Below are 21304 nucleotides of genomic sequence, written 5' to 3'. Positions count from 1 at the left end.
ACCAACATGAGGACTGTGACTCTGCAGACCCCAAGTGGGGCCAGGCTGGAGCCCCACCGTCACAGCGTCTGCTCCCTTACTGCCTCCCTGACATTCTGCTCACCTCTGCTTCCTCCAGAGCCAGTTGGATATCAGCCTTTTCCAGCTCGATCTGTTTCCTTGATTTCTCCAGTTCATGGATGGTTTTACCATTTTCAGCGATTTGCTCCGTGAGATCTGCTATCTCCTCTGTAAAGAGAGAAGTTTGATTGCTCCTGAACTTCCGCACAGGTTTCCACACAGAGTAAGCACTAGCCAGATGCTCTTAAATAGTTTATCAAGCTCTAAGGACGCTGCTTGCTGGAGATAAGATACTGGACATAGAGAGGCTCGGAAACAAGCCCTCGGGTGTGGAATGCTTCCTGTGCCTGTGGTAACAGACATGCAGATGAGGTTGGGTCCTGAAGTCACGCTCCTGCAGCCTCACACTCTGGCCAATAGCGTGAAGCGGGATTTCAGACAAACTGCTTACGCTCCAAATTCTTATTTTCTCGTTTCACAGTTTCAAGTTGATCTAAGGCTTCTTCGTAGGCATTTTTCAGTTTGAAGAGCTCGGTGCTCAAGGAGCGGGACTCCTTCAGAGATGCCTCCAGCTCCGCCTGGCTCTCCTCACACTTGGTTTTCCACTCGGCAAGCACCTGCAATGCCGGGGAGAAAGGCACCTCTGTTCATGACCCTTCACCTCCAGCTTCTATCTCAGGACCCCCATGAGTGTGAACACTCTGAGAATCGGGGTCCCCTTGGCTGTGTCGCTTGTTCCTGACTGTTGACTAACCAAGATTTCATTCCATAAATCAACTCAAGATCAGTCACTGGTCAATAACAACTGCCATCTCCAAAAAGCAAGTGGACCCTTTGGGAAGGAATTAGCTGGGCCTATTTTCCCTACTACGAAAATGGCCCTGCACTTCTAAATATTTCATTAAAACCTCGGTTCAGATCAACCTTACTTGTCATACTGAAGGGGAGGCTGCCAGAAACCCTCCCACTAGGACCCGAATTAGATTTCCACATCAGCCACCCAGACAGACCAGCCATGTTGGGGACCAAGAATGCTTGGGGCTGGACGAGACTGGAGGAGGTGGCTTGTCTCCACTGAAATGTTTGAAGGGGACCCCCACCTGCATCCCACTCCCCTTTGGTTTCGGGGGCTTGCCCCAGGTCTCACTGCTCCTGGGGCAGTCAAGACTGGGGCCCCACCTCTGCACCCACCCCGCACCTTGTCAAAATTCCTCTGCTTCTTGTCCAGGGCGGCGGCCAAGGAGTTGGCTCTGTCCACGTCGACCATCAGGTCCTCCACCTCCGCTTGCAGCCTCTGCTTGGTCTTCTCCAGGGACGCACACTTCGCGTTCACCGCCTCCACCTGCTCCTCGGAATCCTGCAGGCGCTGAGCCAGCTTTTTCCTTAAAACAAATGAGAAGCAGATGCTGTTTAAGCTTCAGTCCTTCTTGAACATCACTATTCATCTAGCTGGAATCACTAACCTATGTGATTCAAACAGCTTTCCTTTCATAAGCCCAGGAGAACCTCCTGTCTGCTAAAAATCAGTGATCAGTAGCCTGCCTGCCTCTAACCAAGATCACAGTCGTTTGTCTCAATGAAATGTGCTCACACAGGTCCTCTGCTGGTACAGAACTGCCTTAAAAGACTAACATTCACTCTCGAGCAGTACTAACGTCAGTGCCCTCTGTCATTTGATCATTTACAAGTGCTATTTCTTCTGAAGACAGAGTTACATACTTGGCCTCCTCCAGCTCCTCCGTGCGCTGGATGGCGTCCGTCTCGTACTTGGTCCTCCACTGGGCCACCTCGCTGTTGGCCTTGGACAGCGCCCTCTGCAGCTCGGCCTTGGCTTCCTGCTCCTCCTCGTACTGTTCCCGCAGCAGGTCGCAGTCGTGGCGGGCGGACTGCAGGGCGTGGGCCAGGGCGTTCTTGGCCTGCGGAAGTCAGGAGAGAGGAGAGGCCCAGTGCGTGAATGTTTCAGGCTGTGTGCGTGATGCAGTCCAGATGTGTTCCCGCTGTCATCACCTATGAATAAAGTTGTCTTTTGTTTCTGTAGGGGGTGCGTAGAGGTTAGATCGGGGAGCATTCCCTCAGCTATGTACCTTGCTCTCTTCCTCTAACTGCCTCTTGAGCTCTTCTATTTGCTGGGTAAATGCCTGCTTGCTCCTGGAAAGCTGCGATACTGTGCTCTCCTTTTCCTCCAACTGACGACTCAGCTCACCTGTGTCCAGAAGGGAAACATTTTTATTTCATCTGTCTGTTCATTCACTCACACATCCCTACTGTGTGTAAGGCACTGTGCTGAGATCTGAGGATGAAGGCACGTGTCCATGACAATGAAGCTGAGTGCACACCCTGGTGAGACGCTGCACACCCTGGTGGTAAATGTCTCAAGGGTGCTCGGGGAGCAGGGGGTGTTCCGGGCCCCTCCTCTCTCCTCTCTTGTTACTGGGCTCTCAGTGCTCACCTCCTCCAGGGCACTCTGAATGGCCTTTCGTAGGTTATTCTGATTGCCTCTCTCCCAAAAATCTGCTTCCCTAGAAGTCCTCCCCAAACAAATCCTGCCTTTGGTTTTGACCTGCTGTGCTGGGTGAGTGTCCGGTAGGTGCCGCCCCTCCCTTTCCGCGGTGCTCACCAGCCTCTGTCTGCAGCCGGGACTTCTGGGTGCTCAGCTCGCTCAGGCTCCTCTGAATCTCCTCGTTCTTGCCCCGGGCCTCACTTAACTGGTCCTCCAGGGTGCGGCAGATCTTCTCCAGATTTGCCTGCAGGTTAGGGAAGGGGAGAGAGCCGAGTCAATGCTCAGGTGTAGAGGGGCAATGGTGGGAGCCCCCTGCCTCCCACCCCCGAACCTTAGACTTGGACACGCTCTCCACGTTGCTGCCCAGGTCGTCGAGCTCCAGCTTGAACTCGCTCTTCTCCTTCTCTAGCTTCTGCTTGATCCTCTGCAGGTTGTCGATCTGCTCCCCCAGCTCGGCCACGCTGTCCGCGTGCTTCTTGCGAAGAGCGGCCACCATGGCCTCGTGCTGCAGGGTGGCCTCCTCCAGGTCCCGGCGCAGCTTCAGGAACTCGGCCTCCCGCTTCTTGTTCAGCTCTATCTGGGTGGACGTGACGCCCCCCGCCTCCTCCAGTCGCTCGCTCAGCTCCTCCAGCTCCCGGGCGTAGTCGCTGCGCTGCTTCTCCGTCTTGGCGCGGGTCGCCCTCTCGGCCTCGATCTCTTCTTCCAGCTCCTCGATCCGGGCCTGTGCGGGCAGGCCATCCCCGGGAGAATCCTGACTCCCAGTGTCAAGAACAGGCTAGTTTCCCCTCCCATTAGACCAGCCAAGTCTTGGGCTGGTCCCAAGACTGAGTTTCCGCTGACATGAGCCTTTCCTGCAGCGGCTGATAATGAGTATACTCCACTCTGACTATGGGTTGATATGAAATAGTTCAATTACGTGTTTTGTTTAAATTGTGGAAAAACTGTCCATTGCTACTGTCAGCCTGGACAGACGAGGCCCACGGTCTGCCCCTTGCTCTGATAACGCACAGCAGACGCGCCAGCTCACCATGTGTGACGGAGCGTGAAAGCAGAAATCCCAAGCGCCCCCTTACCTGTAGCTCCTTGATTTTCTTCTGAAACTGCAGGCCCAGAGTCTGCTCATCTTCCACTTTGCTTTGCAGTTGACAGTACTCAAAGTCTTTCCTGTGAAGGGAAACGCAGAACGTGTGAGGACCAGACACCCGGGCCCTGGAAACCTGAGCACAGCGGTGTCAGGGCGCACTTCTTGAGCCGCTCATCCAGCTGCTGCTTGTCGTTCTCCAGATCCAGGATGGACTCCTGGGCAAGCTTCAGGTCTCCCTCCAGCTTCCTTTTGTTCCTTTCCAGGTCTACACGGAGCTTCTTTTCTTGTTCCAGGGAGCTTTCCAGCTGCAAAAGGCACCATATCCTTTTAAGAACAAATGCTTTGCACCATGGGTGTCCCAGGGGCTCTTTCTGCCCCAACCCAGGCCTCCCAATTGGCATCCTTCACTCACATCATCCACCTGCTGTTCCAGTTTGCTCTTGATTTTGCTCAAAGAACTGACTTTGTCCTCTTCTGCTTGCAGGTCATCCAGGGTCTGCTGGTGGGCCTCCTGGAGGGCCTTCTTCTCTCTGGTTAACTTTGCAATGGTTTCATCCAACCCAGCAAGTTCTTCAGTGAGGTTTTTAACCTAAGAAGATGCCACAAGCAATTATAAGAAAATATCAAGTTGGCTTTGTACTGACCATAGCAGTGGAAAGACCCACAAGGGTGTACCTTATTCTCTGTGGCGTGTTTCTCCTTCTCAACCTTGGCCAGGGTCAGCTCAAGGTCATCTATGTCTTTCTTCAGTTCTGAACATTCGTCCTCCAGTTTCCTCTTCTTGGCCGTCAGCTCAGCATTCATCTCTTCCTCATCCTCAGCTCTCTCTGTCACTTCCTTGATCTTAGCCTCCAGCTGGAACTTGGCTTTAATCAGCTGATCACATCTTTCCTCTGCATCCAACAGGTTTTCACTTTCCTTTTTAAAAAAATGAGAATCATGATTTTCTTTAATGGTTTAAAGGTAAAGTTTGTGACATTCCAGTATTTTGTTGAATGAGTGAATTTGAACAAACTCCAGGAGATAGTAAAGGACAGAGGAGCCTGCAATGTTGCAATCCATGGAGTCCCAGAGAGTTGGACACAACTCAGCAACTGAACAATAACAAAGTATTTTGTTATAAATGGAATCCTTTGTGAAACATACCCAGTAAAAAGCAAAAATCCCACCCCAAATCCAGTTTTCTCAGATAATCAAATCTAGGAGAAAAAAATTTAAATTCCTAGACACATACAGCTTGCACTTGCAGCTGCAGGTCATTCTTCTCTTGTACTAGAGTCACCAGTCTTTCTTCCAGTTCCTTCCTTTTGGCCTCTGACTTGGCCAGTTCATCTTTGGTTTTCTGGAACTCTTCCTTCATGGTGGCCATCTCCTTCTCCGTCTCTGCACTCTTGAGAAGGGGCTTGATTTTGAAAAAGAGTTTCATCCAGGGCCAGTGCTTGACGTTCATGAAGGCTCGGATGTTGTATTGGATGCAGAAGATGGACTCCCTGAAAACGAAACATCAGCTATTTCTAAGAGAGACTCCCCACTTCTCCCAAAGAGCTCAGATCTGAGCACAGACCCCGCTTGACCTTCTCTGCACCATCTTCTGGAATTCCACACGCATGAGGAAACCTCTGCACACAGCCTGCGTCCGGGTGATCAGCTTGGCCAGGCGGTCATCCCTCATTTCCTCCAGGGTTCCCAGCAAGCCAGCCTTGAAGAACACCTTGAGGGGAGACGGATGCCCTGGGTCAGTTTTCTGGAGGAGTCTGTCAGAGACCACAGGCCAGTGTCTGTTGGGACTGACACAGTACCTTGGTGTGTCCAAACTTGTACTGAGTGTGGTCGATGTCAATGGATGCCAGCAGCTTTTCACATGCCTTCTTACTGTCGATGAACTGCCCCTCGGGGATGGCACTGGCATTAAGCACTCGGTATCTGCCGTGTGGACACAGAAACATCGTAGGCTATTAGCAAAGACGTGAACTTTGGAAACCAGTTCAGGCCTCTTTTCCAAGAGGCAAGAAGGCCAAGGTCCTGAGAGGGAAGGAAACTTGCCCTTGGTCACAGGCCAAACAGTGGCCTGAAATCTAGGCCTCCCAACTCTTCTTTGCCATGTCCTTTTCTGCCACGTGGTGTATTGGAGAAGGCCCTGAGAAAGTGTGGGAGAAAGAAGCATGTATACCTTGACCAGATGGTGGTTAAATCATTTTACATGGAGTCCACAGCTGTTCAGTGTTTTTCCCTCTCAAATTCTAGCTTTTACACACCTCCTCAAGAAACAAATGGAACATTTCTATTACATATGCATGTTCAGTTGCTAAGTCATGTCCAACTCTTTGTAACACCACAGATTGCAGCCTGCCAGGCTCCTCTGCATGGAATTCTCCAGGCAAGAATACTAGAGTGGGTTGCCATGCCCTTCTCCAGGGGATCTTCCTGACCCAGGGATGAAACCCGGGTCTCCAGCATGGGCAGGCAGGGTCTTGTCCACTGATCTGCTGGGAAAGCCCTCTTACTACGCACCTCTGTTTGAAGTCCCCGTAGAGGATCCTGTTGGGGAAGCCCTTTCTGCAGATGCGGATGCCCTCCAGCACTCCGTTACAGCGCAGCTGGTGCAGGACCAGGCTGTGCTCCATGGCACCTGAGGAGAGAAGCAATGCCAGCTTCGCACAGACTCTCCTGAAACCTGACCTCACCGCCTGCAGAGCCGGCGGGCATCTTACCTGGGGTTTTGGTCTCGTTGGGAATTATACAGCGCACAAAGTGAGGGTGTGTTGTTCTTAAATTTGACATCAACTTGTTCAGGTTTTCCTAAAAGAGAAAGATTCAGTTTGACAGTGAGCAGACTGTAGGCTTTTACAGACACAGAGATACAGTGTAACCAAAAAAAGATATTTTAAACTTCCTGTGAATTCTAATAAAGGTCTTATTTAACTCTTTTCAAAAGCCCTTTCAATAGTCCATTTGGCAAGAAGCGTAGGCAAGTCACTGATATGACAGTCTTTTGCTTCACAGTGAGCCAGAGACCAGCCAAGTACAGGACGCCTGCTGAGTTAACTCAGGGGCGCTATCTGGCTCCACTGGGCGCCTGAGATGCTACTGCCTTGTGTCCTTCAAGCAAGTCAGAAAGTTCATGCTGAGGACTCGCCTCCCAGGCAACCCGGCCAGTTGCGTGTAAGATGGGGGTTAAATTCTGGTCCTCCAATTGTTAGCACTCATCTACACATACCACCGCTCTCCTAAGTGACAGTAAGCAGGTTAAGACCACATCACTATTCTTGAATAAACCAAGTTCAGCATCTCTACGTTGCTCATTTTGAGATGACTTAAGCCCATTACAAGCAAATAAACTTCTATCTTTCTTACCCTGAAAAGGGCAGAGACGGTTTGGAAGGAAGAACCCTTTTTCTTGGCAACTTTCTTCTTTCCACTGTCAGCTGAAAGAAAAGATAGTGTGTGGTGTTAGCAGGCCTCCAGAGCTGTTTCCTTTGTGGGTTGAGCTGGGGGAGAAGGGTGGATTCGAGGCAGCCTGGGAGTCTGTTACCGTCCGCGGTGGTGAAGGTGGCGTAGAGGTGTGCCAGGAGCCTGTTGGAGGACTTCTGGTATAGCCCGACCACCGTCTCGTTCAGGGGGTCCTTGTTCTTCTCCAACCAGCCCGAGACACTGTAGTCCACAGTGCCCGCGTAGTGGATCAGGGAGAAGTGGGCCTCGGCTCTGCCCTTGACCACCTTGGGCTTCTGGAAGTTGGCAGACTTGCCCAGGTGCTGGTCATACAGCTTGTTCTTGAAGGAGGTGTCCGTGGCCTTGGGGAACATGCACTCCTCTTCCAGGATGGAGAAGATGCCCATAGGCTGGACCAAGGCAGAGCACACACGGGGTGAGAGGGTGTGAGCTGCAGTGACAAGCATCAGGCCTGTGAGGGGCGGTTACCAAGCACGCATGGCAGGTACCTTCTCGATGAGCTCGATGCAGGCGGCCAGGTCCATCCCGAAGTCGATGAACGTCCACTCGATGCCTTCCTTCTTGTACTCCTCCTGCTCCAGCACGAACATGTGGTGGTTGAAAAACTGTTGCAGTTTCTCGTTGGTGAAGTTGATGCACAGCTGCTCCAGGCTGTTATACTAACGTCGAAAACATAATGTCCACATGGAAGGTTAGACTGCTTTCAAAGTCAAAGACCCACCAACCTTCTTCTTTCTCCTTGTCTCGGCCTCCCAGCAGCTCAGCTATGCTTTCAGGTGTGGTCACATCCTTGGGCTCAGCTCACATCACGTCTTAGAGTTTTCTCCGGAACTCAAGCTAGAAGACACCTCTCCGTCTCCTAAGTCCACGGCCTGGGCCTCTCCTGGACCCTGACCACAGTTTGTCTTATCTATAGTTGATCTTCTGCGTACTTACATACTTCTCATCATCATCTACAACCTACAAGCTCATCTTTTATTCACCTGCAAGTCTGATACCTGGTAGACATTGACAACATGCTCTAATGGGTGTACCTGCTTTTACCTGACCCACTCTCCGTCTAGTGCCCCTCCCAGATGTGATATGGGGTGACAAGTGGCTGCCTGCGCATCTTGCCTGTGATCCTGAGAACCAGCCCCCCACATAAAGCCACCTGAATATCGGGAACACACACCTCGAAGATCTCAAAGCCTGCGATGTCCAGGACGCCAATGAAGTGCTGTCTTGGCAGCTTGGTGTCCAGCTGCTGGTTGATGCGGGTGACCATCCACAGGAACAGCTTCTCATAGACGGATTTGGAGAGGGCATTCACGGCGTGGTGCACCTGTGTTGGGGGGTCAACACCTGTGTTGTGTCTGTGGGCAGTAGCCATCGGGTGCCTGCATCCCTTCCCAGCCTCCTGGCAGTCACTTACCTGATCCACGGTCTGGCCCTTGGTAACATACTCATTCCCAACTTTCACTCTGGGGAAGCATAAAGCTTTCAGGAGGTCCGAAGAATTCAGGCCCATCAGATAGGCTGTCTTGTCAGCCACTGGCAAGAAAGAAGGCCAGTTACAACGGAAACCCCAAGTAACTGGCAAAGCCAAAGAACCCCTCTGAAAATCCTCCAGATGTTTCAAGGCTCAGCTCAGCTCGTCTCCGTGTGTTTACATTACGTGTCTCTAAACTGTTCACCTGTGGGCACTAAGTCACTCAGAGAATACAATGGGTTTTGTGAAAAGGCAGCACTGGGTTCCACAAAACCCTGGTCACTCCTCACCATGTCTGAAGCAGGACCACTCGAGTGACTCCGCAGACAGAGTAGTAACCTATTGGCATCTGAGCCCCGCAGAGGTTCATCTCTCCAGGGGGAGGAGGATTGATCACTTTCAAGGGAAGCCTCAGCTCGAGCACACGCCCCAGCGGGTGATGGGGTACCTTCTGTGCCGTCCGGCTCTGCCTGCTCCTCCCGCTGCTTCTGCTTGAACTTCATGTTCCCGTAGTGCATCACGGCGCCCGTCAGCTTGTAGAGCCCAGACTTCTCCTCGGGGGTGAAGCCCAGGATGTCAATGGCGCTCTGGCATTGTAGGAGAGCGCGTCAGCTGGCTGACATCAGTGATGGAGCAGGAGCGCCCCGCCACACACACATCCTTCTCCCTGATCTACTTACATCCGTGGCCAGCAGCTCCTCAGCGTCATCAATGCTGGCCACCAGGATCTCGCCCTGGCTGATGAAGGGGTAGTCATAAGGGTTGGTTGTGATGAGCAGCAGCTCTGCAATGATGACCAGTTAGAGGGGGTCACATGGATGCAAAGGAAATACCCCTGCCTGGGGCTAAACAGCCTCTCATACTCACGCTGTGGCTGAATATAAAGTCCAGGGAAGACTCTGCACCCACCCCGGCCACACAGGGTACAAACCCCAGAGAGAACATTTAAACCCTTTTGCTTTGTGTGCAGACAGCACAGATCCATGTTGGTTGGGAAAGATTAATCAGGAAAACAGGCTGAGCGTGGGCCAGGACACAGAGAGCCACTGGAGGGAAGCCCAGATGGTTTGGTAGAATCGTTGTCTTTTCCAAAACCTGTTGAAAGCTGCAGCCTGTTTCCAGGATTGGGCCCAGAATGCTGAGTAGACATAGCCAGAGAGCAGAGAAGGGCACGGAGCCCCTGTTAGGTGCCAAATGAAAAGTAGGGTGAACATCCACCAGCTGGCAGTTCCTCTGACTTGGCAAGGGCCTCCCAGCATTTGGTGGAAGATTGGTTCTGTGGCTGACCACAAGGGGGCATCAGAGGACCACTAAACGCTAAGTCGTTCAGCCAGTTTCCATGACCCAAAGCTGAAGGCAATCGCGCCTCATTCTTTTTCTGTCCATTGGATTGCATTTCTCAAATTGGCACATTACTGTTAAAACAGCCACACCCCATTTCTAAAACAAATTTCCTCTGCGAGTAGGCACAATTCTCTTCAGTCCACTCACTCCAGAGCTGACAGGCCCCAGACCAGCCCCTCTGGGGGCATCCTCACCTATGAGCTCGGGCTTCTTATTGGAAAGAATCTGGTAGAAGATGTGGTAGCTTCTCTCAGCCTTCAGCTGGAAGGTCACCCTTGACTTTTCCAGCAGATCTAGGAACGCAAACACAGGAGTGTCTTCCAAACTGTTGCCCCGATGTCCCAAAACATCTGATCCTAGGAATCTACTTACATGTTTCAATATCTGCAGAGGCCAGCTTCCCCGTGGTACCAAAATGGATGCGGATGAACTTGCCCTGTCGGGGAAGGGAGACCAGGTAACCTGACTCCAGGCATTCCTGCCCACCTGGGGAGTGGAACAGAGCCTTTTCCCCAGGAACTTGCAGGTAAGCGTCCTTGTCGCCTCTCTCCCTGCTTTGCTGTGCCTTCCTCCACTCCCTTGTTCCATACTGCTTCCACATGCCACCCCAGTCAACAGAGTCATGTTCTGTTCAAGATGCAAATCAAACCATATCACTTCCCTCTAACAGGATCCTGACTTCTGGAATGAAACCAGACCCTTCTCCTGGCCTGCATGCTCCCAGGCTCCAGGTCCCTTCCCACTGCCCCTCCTCACTTCCCCACCTCATCTCGCAGAGCTTGCCTCACTCCAGCCACTCAGACCCCCTGGAGATCCCTTGACTCCACCAGTCCCCTCCCTGCCTCTGCAACTGTGTCCGGCCTCACCCTGTGGATCTCAGGTTCATAGGCCAGCACCCCCCAGGAGGGCTCCCTTGCCGGCCCTGTCTAAAGGAGACCCGGCCCCCTTTACTGCCCCATCTGCTACGGAACTGTCAGAGTGTCTTGTGGACTTGTTTCTTCCTCCTTTCATTATCCACCCCCAGGACTGCAGGTTCCTGGAAGCAGGGATTGTGCCTCCTCGCTGGCCTCCTCGCTGGCCTTGGCAGACACCCCAGCTTGACCCAGCACAGACTCACAAAGCGGGACGAGTTGTCATTCCTCACGGTCTTGGCGTTCCCGAAGGCCTCCAGCAGTGGGTTGGCACTGATGATCTGGTCTTCCAATGTCCCCTGGAGCAGGGAGTCAGGGCAGGAAGAGCCCCGTGTGAGGGTGAGCTCCGATGCCCCTCCTCCCCAGCTGGTCCCTCCACTGCTCCCTGCTTTCCAACCTAGGGCCCAACCACGTCATCAGCACCTCACTCAGCCCTGTCGCCATGTTGTGTTTGGCTCTGGTTGGGTATCTTGACATGAACCTCATTTAACCCTTCCGTGCCTCCATTCTCCAGGTGGTGAGGTCACCTGTGTTCTCACCATACTGCTGGGCTATATTCGTTTTGAAAGGGAAATGGACGCTACAGTTCTCCCGGGTGGTGTGTGTGACTCTGGTGTATGTCAGATTGACTTTTCTCAGTGGAGCCTTAGAGCTTGTCTTCTTGGCAAGCACAGAATCTGGTCCTGGGAGATCACCGATGCGCTGGGTCGTCTAGGCCGGCTGTCCCGTGCGATTTTCAACTCTGCCCGCACTCCTTCCCTGAGGAGACGGGCACCTCCCACCCCACACATACCCTATGCCTCCTCACTCTGAAGTTAAGACAAGGGTTGGCAGCGGAAGCAGAGCCAGCCTGCCTCCTCTCCTTACCCTCATTTTGGAGTCCTTCTTCTTGGCGAGGTCTCCAGTCGCTGCAATTGTTGCAAAGTACTGGATGACCCTTTTGGTGTTCACAGTCTTTCCTGCCCCGGATTCTCCACTATTCGGAGTGATCGAAAGAGAGAGAAGGAGAAGAGTCCTGTGAGTGTAAACAGCCTCCTGAGCCACATCAGATGTGAGATTCCCCACAAAGAGGAGACCATTTGGAGAGACGAGGGCCCTGGGAGACCAGCACCACCGAACACCCTGGACAGGGAACCCTGGCTTCCTGAGGCCTCACACGCCTTCTGGCCTGTCTCCCCTCCATCCTTGCATCACAGACTTTGTTCTCTGTACTTTCTCACTAACAGGACAAAGCAAGTGGCATCTTCCCCTTCTGCACTGGGGACAAACAGCCACGGCTGTGAAGATGCTCTACACCTTGGATACTTACGTGATCAGAATAGACTGGTTTTCACGATCTGCCAAAGGGAAAAATAAATGGTATTTTATTTTTAAATAAAATGGTATTATAAAAGGAACTTTCTCAGCCTAAATGTCCATCTACAGAGGAGTGGATCAAGAAGATGTGGTACGTACACACAGTGGAATATTACTCGGCCATAAAAAGGAGTGAAATAATGCCATTTGCAGCAACATGAATGAACCTAAAAAGTACCAACTAACTGAAGTAAGTCAGACAGAAAGACAGATACCATATAGTACTCATGTGTGGCTATATAATACAACTGAACTTAGTTAGAAACTAGAAAGAGACTCACATAGGAAACAAACCTAGGGTTACTGAAGGGGAAAGAGGGGTGGGGGAGGAATAAATTAGGATTTGGGGATTACCAGATACAAACTACTATGTATAAAATAAATAAGGTCCTGCTGTATAAGGTCCTGAACACAGGGAACTGTATTCAATATCCTATAATCAACCATAATGGAAAAAAATCTGTATATATATATATCTGAATCACTCTGCTGTAAACAAGTTAACACAACATTGTAAATCAATTTTATTTTGATCAAAAATTTTTAATAAAAATAAAAAGAGCTTCCCAGTTCTCCATGTCTCCAGCAGTGACTCCATACAATGACTCTGTTTTGTCCTACATAGGAGCTCAAAGAGACTCCTCCTTGAAAATACGGATCAAAGAGGTTAAGCCCCTGCTTACAGCCAGCCACTGGCTGCCCATCATATTAGGTTGAACCATATGAAACTATCAGCCTTTGTTTGGGGCCCACAAAAATGCCAGTTTCACATGAAGTAACCCAGGCTTGCATTAAATCCAAGCTTCTCACCCAGGCCTGCAAGGCCCTAAAATCTCTGGCCTCTTTTTTTTCTTAAGCACCTCCCAGTTGTGTGGAGGCTGCACACTAGAGGGGTGGCTGATTCCAGACCTGCAGCCTCCCTGAGCCCTGCCCGCCTCTCCAGGCTTCCTCCTTGGAGACCTACCTGTGAGCATGAACTGATAGGCGTTGTCAGAGATGGAGAAGATGTGGGGCGGGGCCTCCTGGCGCTTCTTGCCCCGGTAGCCCTCCACTACCTCGGGGTTGTACACCGGCAGCCACTTGTAGGGGTTGACGGTGACGCAGAAGAGGCCCGAGTAGGTCTGTGGGGGCATAAAATATACATATTTTTGTACACATGGGTGTGTGCCTTAAAACCCTCCCCCTTTGTTATTTCACTTTTCTTTATGACAAACTTGTAAAGGAGGCAAGATACGATTTCTCTCTATGGATGAGGCAGCTGAGACCCGAGGGGTGCAGTGACCATCCACAGCTGCTGAGTGACAGCACCAGGACCCGGCCTCAGCCCCACCCCTCCTCTGGTCCCCTACCGGGCCCACTCATCTCTCACTTTCTCATCGTCCATCACTCTCGTCCCTCTTTTATTCAATGGCCTCAGTTCAGTTCAGTCACTCAGTTGTGTCCGACTCTTTGCGACCCCATGGACTGCAGCACGCCAGGCCTCCCTGTCCATCACCAACTCCCAGAGTTTACTCAAACTCATGCCCATTGAGTCGGTGATGCCACCCAACAGCCTTCTAAAGCCCATCTCCCCGTGAGCATCTCCATCCCCCCACCCAGGTCCCGGGGGCCCGCAGACGCAGGCACTGACGTAGATCATCCAGGACGTGTAGCGGTCCTTGAGGTTGTACAGCACGGCCGGCTCGTTCAGGTGCGTCAGCATGGCCATGTCCTCGATCCGGTCGAACTTGGGGGGGTTCATCGCGTACACGTCCTCTGGCTTCACCACCAGCGTCTGCAAGGGAAGGGGTACGGTGCACACCTGGGCGTCTCTGTGCACAGCTGTGTCTCCCAAGCCCAGATCAGAGGGAGGGGGTGCTGGAGGAAAGGCCTGTCTGACAGGGAGGGAGTCGGGGCTGGGGCGGCTCATGGTGGAGGAGATGGAATGGGGTTCGGTTCTGATACTCAGGCTTTTGTTTTTTCTGTCTCCAGTGGTCTGAAGTGAGGGGAGGATGACAGAAAGAGGAGGGTCTCGGGGGGGGGATTCAGGGAGGAGGAGGCAGGCCCAGGAGCCAGCGGGAACTCCTCAGCTGGGTCATGCTGGCTGGGCCAAAACCCGGTTCCAGCGGCTCATGGGTGTTGGCCTTCTACTTAGAGGGCACGGCAGGTGGATGGCACCCCCGAGGCAGGGACAGAGAGGAGGCAGCCAGTGGTATGGACCTTCAGGCCGGCAGCCCGACTCATCCTGAGCTCCCTGAGAGCAGCTCCCAGCCCCGAACCTGCATCTTGCCCATTCACCCCCACCTGCCTGCTCTGTGAAAGGGAACCCCCTCCCGACTCCCTTTCTGGGACCAGAGAACTAGAGGCCGGAAGGAGCCACCAGGCAGAGCGGTGGTGACAGGCAACCTCGTGCTCCCCTTGGGAGGAGCAGACCCGTCGTGGCGTGGAGCTCACCTTCCGCTCTACTACCCTCCACTCACCCCCTTCCTGTCTGAGACCTCCGTTGCAGATGATGATTTTCCTGGCCCCGTGTCTGGGCCAGGTGGTAGGAAACCTGCCTTCAAGCAGGGGTTCACTAAAACCATCCAGGCCTCAGCCTGCCAGTGAGGTGAGGGTCTGGACATCTTGGACTGTCCTCCACCAGGTCTAGCTTCTGTGCTCCCTGCAGCTTTGGAAGCCATTCCCCACTCCGTCATCCGAAATGTACTGAGAGCTACCCTCGAGCTTCGGGGCTTGGAAGATGGTTTCAATGGGTGGTTTCCATGCTGTTTTCTTTCACATCCAACCCAATGATACTATTTCTAACTTTACTCCTCTCATTTGGATCCCCACCCCCATTTTATTTGAACCTTTCTTAGAACGTTTCTGGATTCTTCTGGTCTAAATTCCAGACAGTTGGGATGTCCAGAATTCCTCCCAGCACCCCCATACTAGCCTGGCAGAAAGGAATGGGCTACACTACTCATTGCCTTCGTGATATGGGGACGCTGCTACTTCAGTCAAGCTTGTGGTCCACTAGGGTCCCTGACCCGCTTTCCTTACTTCCTTACATACTATCGCCAGAAGAATCAGGGGGAAACCTAGGCTCCCAAAGGAGAGTGCTCTGAAGGAGGCCGTCCTCTTGTTGGACTCCCAACTCCACACCCTTGGGACATACACAGCTGGTTCCCGCTGACCTAGAGTGACATGAACATCAACAAAAGCAGGGGAACGTGACTTGCTTCGGCCAGCCGCAGGCGGGCGGTTCTCCATTGTGCAACCTGAGGCCAGGGTTCACTCTGCTTTCTCTGAGGACACCTGGGAGGTATTCACATGTGGAGAGGGCCAGGGGTGGGGCAGACGCACAGACTGGGCAGCCAGGGGAACAGACAGAGGGCCCGTGGCTCGCAGAGGGAGTGGCTGGGGCTTACCCTGTTGTCTTCAGTCTCCACTGTGACCTTCCCATCCTGGGAGCTCTTAATTCTCCCCTTGGCATACTCTTCCTTAGAGTCTACCACGAAGCAGTAGGTTTTGGCATCAAAGGGCTGGTTCTGGGCCTCGATCCTCTCCTTTTCCGACTTCCGGAGGAAGGGAGCGGCAATGCCGAACACTTCCATTTCGGTGTCGCTACTCATGGTGTTGGCTGGAGGATGAACCCACCAGGTCAGCCCCCTACCCCCAACTCCCGCCCTGCCCCTGTGGGAGCCCACCAAGGTGGGCCAGGAGCATCTGATTTTTCCCATCCACCCCCTGGGAAAAGTCAAATTCACACGTATTGTGCCGACTCTGTGCAAAGGGCACGGAGTGGATGCCACCCAAGCTCCCCCATCCGGTGGGGCTCAGAGGGGTGAAGGAACCCGAAGGAGGGGGCAGCTCTTGGGACTCAGTTTCCTTTTCTGGAAAGCCCAGGTGTTGCCAAGGGGAAATTTAAAAATAAACACCATCAGAAGTAAACACCATTCTTCAAAGAGAGTGTGCTAAATGGCAAACAGCTAAGGTATTTGGGAACTGCTTCAATTCAAGGTGGCCACCTCTTCACATGAGGAAACTGGCTTTCGCTTCTGTCAGCTCTGTTCTGAGAACAGAGGTGGCATCTGATTTCAGCATCTGCCGAGACCCTCTCCCCAGCCTGCCCTGTCCTGGTCCAAAGTCCTCTCCAATCCACCCTGTCCTGGTCTAAGCTCCACAGGCTCCTGCCCCCCAGGCCACTGGAAGTGGGAGGAACTGGACCCTGGAGGCTTCTGAGCCAAGGGACCCAACCTGCTTCCTCACCTGAGAGTCACTCCCACAGGACGACAGCGGACAGCAGCAGCCGTGGAAATCAGACCTGCGGTAAATATGCAAAAAGAAAGCTCAGGACACCTGATAGTGTAGTTCAGTTCTGAATTGGTCTTGATTAACCAAATAAGGGGAAAGGACTAATAACTTAAAAAGAGTCTTACCCCAGAGACAGGCTGGAAGAGCAGATGGGATGTGACCTACAAGTGATTCATAAAGGTAGTCAAAGCCCCCAGGTACCCCCCAACCTGGCTTCCACCAGCCCACTAACGCACCCTCCTCAGTCTGCATGCAGTGCCTCTCTTTCAGGATGAGGCAGGAAGGATAGCATCTCTGTTGAAAAGGCCTGTGGTTCCAGGCTAGGATCAGGCCCCCTCTGACTTCTGTGAACAGGGAGAAGTCTCAGATTGGCAAACTGACACAAGCCATTGAGGCCTTGAGATCATGGACACCTGCTCGCCAGGCACACAGTGCAGGCGGGGAAGGTGAGGGTAGGGGTGGGGGCCAGTGACCCCACAGCCTCTGCACAGATCAGAGAGGAAGAGGGGGGTCGTCAGGCCACATTGATGGGCCGAGGTCCATGGAGCATCCAGAGGGATCCTGCCCAAGGGGGCCCTTGAAGACAAAGTCAAGGGGAGCTCAGGGAGGAGGAAGTGGGTGCAGGAGGTGGAGACCCGGCTCCACCTCTAACTAACCTCACCACAGCCAGGTGTGGTCCTCTGAGCCACACACGGAAGAGAGCTGTGCAGGGCGCCCAGACTCCTCCACCCACAGCAGCGCCGGGGGCTGCCGCTGTGGCTTTTATAGCCTGTCCCCCAACCACTCATTCCTGCTCTATATTTGGAAAGGGAATGACCGATGCCACGAGCTGAGGGCCAGCTCCCTTCCTCACGTTTTTTTTGCTGTTGCCAAGGGCGAGGTATATATAGAAATGAGCAGGATCCATAACCATTCTCCAGCTGGAGAAAGCTGGAAGTTTGAGATGCCTTTCTCTGAACCTGAGGCTGGGGTGTCTTCACTCAGCATGAGGGGTGGCCTCGTGGGGGTCCTGCCTAAACTCCATCCTGCAGGCGCCACGTGCTTGAAAATCAGGGTGCATTCTGGGGACAGAAATCTCGTCCTGTGGGGAAAAGGAGTGTAACTTTGAGGACAGAAAGATGAAAATCCTCTTGGCACTTTGGGCAAGACTTTTGTTACAACACAGGGTTGTGACAGAATTGTGTGATTATAAAACTTGTGCCAGGAATGACAACAACAATTATAATCCTCCTCCTTTCACTGTGTAACTTTCTGTCTCATTATCGTCATTGTTAATTTAATCCTTTCTTAAGCGCCAGTAGGACCAACAAGTAAATTAATGACAGGGAGCCACCCCGCCAGACAGTATCCACAGCAACAGCTGCTTGAGGACCTGTTGTTATTAAGATACATGACCAATTAGGAAAGACAGCTGCTGGCCAGGGTGGGGGTTAGGGGGTGGCATGCCTGCAGAGAAATGCGGGGATGGGAGGAGAGGGTCCAGCAAGTGTGGCTCTTTCTAAATCAGGGTTGAAGGAGAAAAGCCGGGAGACCAGAGGTACGGCTGAAGCTCGGCTCACTCCTGTCCGGCTTTATGTCGGCTTCTTTTCTCCCTACCTATCCTGACAAGCCTTTGGAAGAGTGGCTGGTGGGCACCCTGTGGTCATTAACTGTCACCAGTTCCCCCCTTGAGAGGAAGAGCGGCCCCCTCCCAACATGCAGCACTCACGGAAGTAGAAGAGGTGTGGGCGGGTATGGGGCAGCAGGGCTGTGGACCCCAAGACACAGGGACATACGTTAATCGCCCACTGTATGCTGGCCCCAGTGCAGAGCACCTCAAGAGGGCACAAGAGGAAAGGAGACGCGGCCTTTACTCTTAGTGGTTCCCAGGATAACGGTGAGCCGACCGTTTTGAGATTCAAGTGATGCTAGGTCAAAGCACACTTGGTGAACTGCCTGCTCTGTGAGGGCCAGGTAGGAGCGCGGCTGAAGGGAAAAAATACAGGAAGCCTGCACCCCTCAGCCTGCCATGGGCTCACGACATGTGCACGCCCTCCTCCCTGCTCCAGCTGGGCGGAGACCCCCATGCCTAGAGACCCTCCTCACCCAAGAAGACAGCCCAGTGCTCCTAAAGGGTCCGTCTGTGTCTGAAAGGGGGTGGTCTCCTTGAGGTCCCATCCTGCCTGCCCAGTGGCACGTCAGAGTCCACATCTTTGTCCACTGGCTGGCCCTCTCCTTGGGAGGCCTGGTCAGGACAGGTACAGGTCAGCTGCGGAGCAGAGGCGTGAGGCAGCCCTGTGGGCTGGGGGACAGTGCGAGGGGCCCTGGCCACACCTCAGGCATTGGCGGAGCAGGGTGGCCTCGGTCAGGGGTGGCGCCGGTGGTCCATCCCTGCCACCTGAGCAGAATCAGGCTCAGTTTGCTCTTCACAGCTTCTTGTCACCAGTTTACCTGTCTCTTTGTATAACCACTTCCACACCCAGCTCCAGGAAACTGCAAGGATGTTTTCCGTACAGAGTTTGAGTTCCTTGTAAAACAGTCCCAGGTCACATTAATTGAAGCCAGCTCTAGCTCTGAGATGCTCCTGGCCTCCTCCAGATTTTGCAGGTCATATAGCCTGTCTTCCTCTCTGCATCACGCTCCTTCCTCACGCAGGCAGAGAATGTTCAGCTTGGAGGTCTCACAGGTGGCTGGCTGGTCAAGCTGCTTTGGCTCAGGAGGAGCTGGGAGGCAGGAGGGGCAGAAGGACTGCCTGAGGGCACAGGAGGAGGCTCAGAGTCAGGCAGAGAGCCCTGCTGTCTGGAAACCCCAAGGATGGAATTGACAACAAAACCGCGGCAGAGAGCACAGTTCTAAAACCAGGAGTCAAGAATCAAAAGGTACGGCCATTTGGGGACTTCCCTGGCGGTCCATGGGTTGGGACTCTGTGCTTTCACTGCTGAGGGTGCAGGTACAATCCCTGATCAGGGAACTAAGATCCTGCAAGCTGCATGGTGTGGCAAAAAAAAAAAAAAAAAAAAGCACAGCTATTTGGAAACTTACCTGTTGGAGGAAAGAACTACACAGATAGCAGCAGCTGCAGGCTGTGGAATTCTAGAGTCAGATGGGCTGGGGTGTGAACCCCACAGCTCACCCTCTGGTTCACTGTGATGGTGGGCATTGTGCCTAACTTCTCTGAACCTCTGTTCTCTCATCTGTGATATGGGGGTGAGGGCTTCCCAGAGGGCTCAAGGTAAAGAATCTGCCTGCTGATGCAGGAGCCACTGGTTTGATCCCTGGGCTGGGAAGATCCCCTGGAGGAGGAAGGGCAACCCACTCTAATATTCTTGCCTGGAAAATTCCATGGACAGAGGAGCCTGATGTCCAGGGGGTCATAAAGAGTCGGACACGACTGAGCACAAAGATGGGGACAATATGGCTGCCTTGCAGACTGGTTTTGTGCATTCAATAGGATAAACTGTCAGGCACACCCGGGGCTGTGTTTAGCACATTGTAGATTTTACGTTTTTTTTTTCTATCTGAAGGTTTCCACGTGTTACACACGGTACTACTGGTTATCTTGGTGTCGTTGAGTAGATCGTATTAGATATGTTTTATTGAGGTGAGCAGGGAGAAGGGACATGTGTGTGTGTTTTAAAAGATTTCCTTCCAAAGAGGGATACATCTTTGAGAAGGAGCCTCAGGATGCCGAAACAGGCCGCTTTCAGGGCTAACTGGCCCTGCGGCTGGTGTGAAACCCTTCTCTGATCCGCAGGGGACGGAGGGCATAGCAGTGTACTATTAGCCAACTTTATGGGAACAGGAGGCGGCCTTGTTCCTCCAGGCATCACCCAGCGAGAAGCAACCTGCACAGCCTGGACGGAGCTGCGTCTACTCCTGCGTGTACTGTAAGAGTGTGCTGTGTGTTGCCAGGACGCAGGCAGCTCAAGAGGCGGAAACTGGAGAGCGAGCAACTGAGTCCCCTCCCCAGATGTTGGCTTCCTCCTGAGTGGCTTTCCTCCACTCCTGTGTGATGTCTGCTCCACATGTGGACACAGGGTTCCTCGGGGTGGCGCCTGGTCAGACTAGGAAGTCAGCCTCAGGAGCAGATGCCTCTGAAGTCAAGTGCCTTCTCCACATCCTGCTTGAGGTGGGTCAGGTGTCACTGGAAGCAGTGAAGTCAGTTATTCTGAGCTAAGACCCTTCCCCGCCCCTGCGGTGAAGGGCAGGGGTCCCGAACTGTTGTCCAGAACCCCAGGTGGAAATTAAAGCTAAGAGGGTCCATAATACTCCTTTAATTCAATTCAACAAACACCCACTTTCCCCACCTTTCCATTATGCGCAATGTCAAACATATGGAGAAAACGAAGCACGGTATTGAACATCCAGGGTAACACTGCAGCTGGATTGGATATCAAAGCCATGCTACAAACCACCTCACTAACTATACGAGAGGAGTTCGGGGAATGGATGGTTCTAGAATTATGACATGAGCCAGAAGTTTGTGAAGTCCATCAGAGCAAACTTCTTGAAAATGTCAAACCTCAATCTGGAGGTGAAAGGATGTGCATGCGTGCTCCGACTCTTTGCGACCCTGTGGACTGGAGCCTATCCAGCTCCTCTGTGCGTGGGATTCTCCAGGCAAGAACACGAGTGGGGTGCCACTTCCTCCTCCAGGGGGCCTTCCTGACTCAGGGGTCAAACCTGTGTCTCTTTCATTGGCTTTCTTTACCACTTAGCCACCAACAGCTGCTGCTAAAATGGGACCAGGTAAAGAGAGGATTCCGTACATGCCGAAAGCCAGAGGAGAAGACTAAAGATGAGAGAGAGAGAGGGTTTGAGAGACAGTCCCTGGCAAAGAAGAGACGAGCCCTGTACCTGAGGTGGGGCAGCCG

The 21304-nt window shown here is 52.8% G+C and overlaps 1 protein-coding gene across 2 annotated transcripts in view; it reads right to left on the bottom strand.

Annotated features, from left to right (window-relative positions):
• LOC120865973 (myosin-3) overlaps window positions 1-17170 on the bottom strand; it is a 31679-nt gene extending 14509 nt beyond the window's left edge. Inside the window, exons 1-34 of one of the 2 annotated variants that reach the window (XM_040243342.1) lie at window positions 17108-17170; window positions 16577-16612; window positions 16407-16461; window positions 15566-15777; window positions 13807-13950; window positions 13141-13297; window positions 12130-12157; window positions 11688-11796; window positions 11027-11119; window positions 10282-10345; window positions 10104-10202; window positions 9246-9349; window positions 9014-9152; window positions 8509-8627; window positions 8269-8418; window positions 7583-7753; window positions 7177-7483; window positions 6999-7069; window positions 6356-6443; window positions 6156-6273; window positions 5444-5567; window positions 5219-5355; window positions 4879-5134; window positions 4320-4562; window positions 4057-4233; window positions 3804-3949; window positions 3634-3724; window positions 2892-3281; window positions 2678-2804; window positions 2145-2263; window positions 1780-1976; window positions 1259-1442; window positions 512-677; window positions 104-228 (exon numbers count right to left, since the gene is read on the bottom strand). In XM_040243342.1, the coding sequence (XP_040099276.1) occupies window positions 104-228; window positions 512-677; window positions 1259-1442; window positions 1780-1976; window positions 2145-2263; window positions 2678-2804; window positions 2892-3281; window positions 3634-3724; window positions 3804-3949; window positions 4057-4233; window positions 4320-4562; window positions 4879-5134; window positions 5219-5355; window positions 5444-5567; window positions 6156-6273; window positions 6356-6443; window positions 6999-7069; window positions 7177-7483; window positions 7583-7753; window positions 8269-8418; window positions 8509-8627; window positions 9014-9152; window positions 9246-9349; window positions 10104-10202; window positions 10282-10345; window positions 11027-11119; window positions 11688-11796; window positions 12130-12157; window positions 13141-13297; window positions 13807-13950; window positions 15566-15769 (4647 nt within the window). In that variant the 5' untranslated portion in view covers window positions 15770-15777; window positions 16407-16461; window positions 16577-16612; window positions 17108-17170. The remainder of the gene's footprint in view (window positions 1-103; window positions 229-511; window positions 678-1258; window positions 1443-1779; window positions 1977-2144; window positions 2264-2677; window positions 2805-2891; window positions 3282-3633; window positions 3725-3803; window positions 3950-4056; window positions 4234-4319; window positions 4563-4878; window positions 5135-5218; window positions 5356-5443; window positions 5568-6155; window positions 6274-6355; window positions 6444-6998; window positions 7070-7176; window positions 7484-7582; window positions 7754-8268; window positions 8419-8508; window positions 8628-9013; window positions 9153-9245; window positions 9350-10103; window positions 10203-10281; window positions 10346-11026; window positions 11120-11687; window positions 11797-12129; window positions 12158-13140; window positions 13298-13806; window positions 13951-15565; window positions 15778-16406; window positions 16462-16576; window positions 16613-17107) is intronic. The other variant, XM_040243341.1, reaches the window with a different exon arrangement.
• Window positions 17171-21304: the final 4134 nt, after the last annotated feature.

This window comes from Oryx dammah, unplaced genomic scaffold, assembly GCF_014754425.2.
Source record: "Oryx dammah isolate SB20612 unplaced genomic scaffold, SCBI_Odam_1.1 HiC_scaffold_8, whole genome shotgun sequence".
NCBI lineage: Eukaryota > Metazoa > Chordata > Mammalia > Artiodactyla > Bovidae > Oryx > Oryx dammah.
Note: the sequence above shows the minus strand (reverse complement) of the source record. Positions and strands in the feature narration are given on the sequence as shown.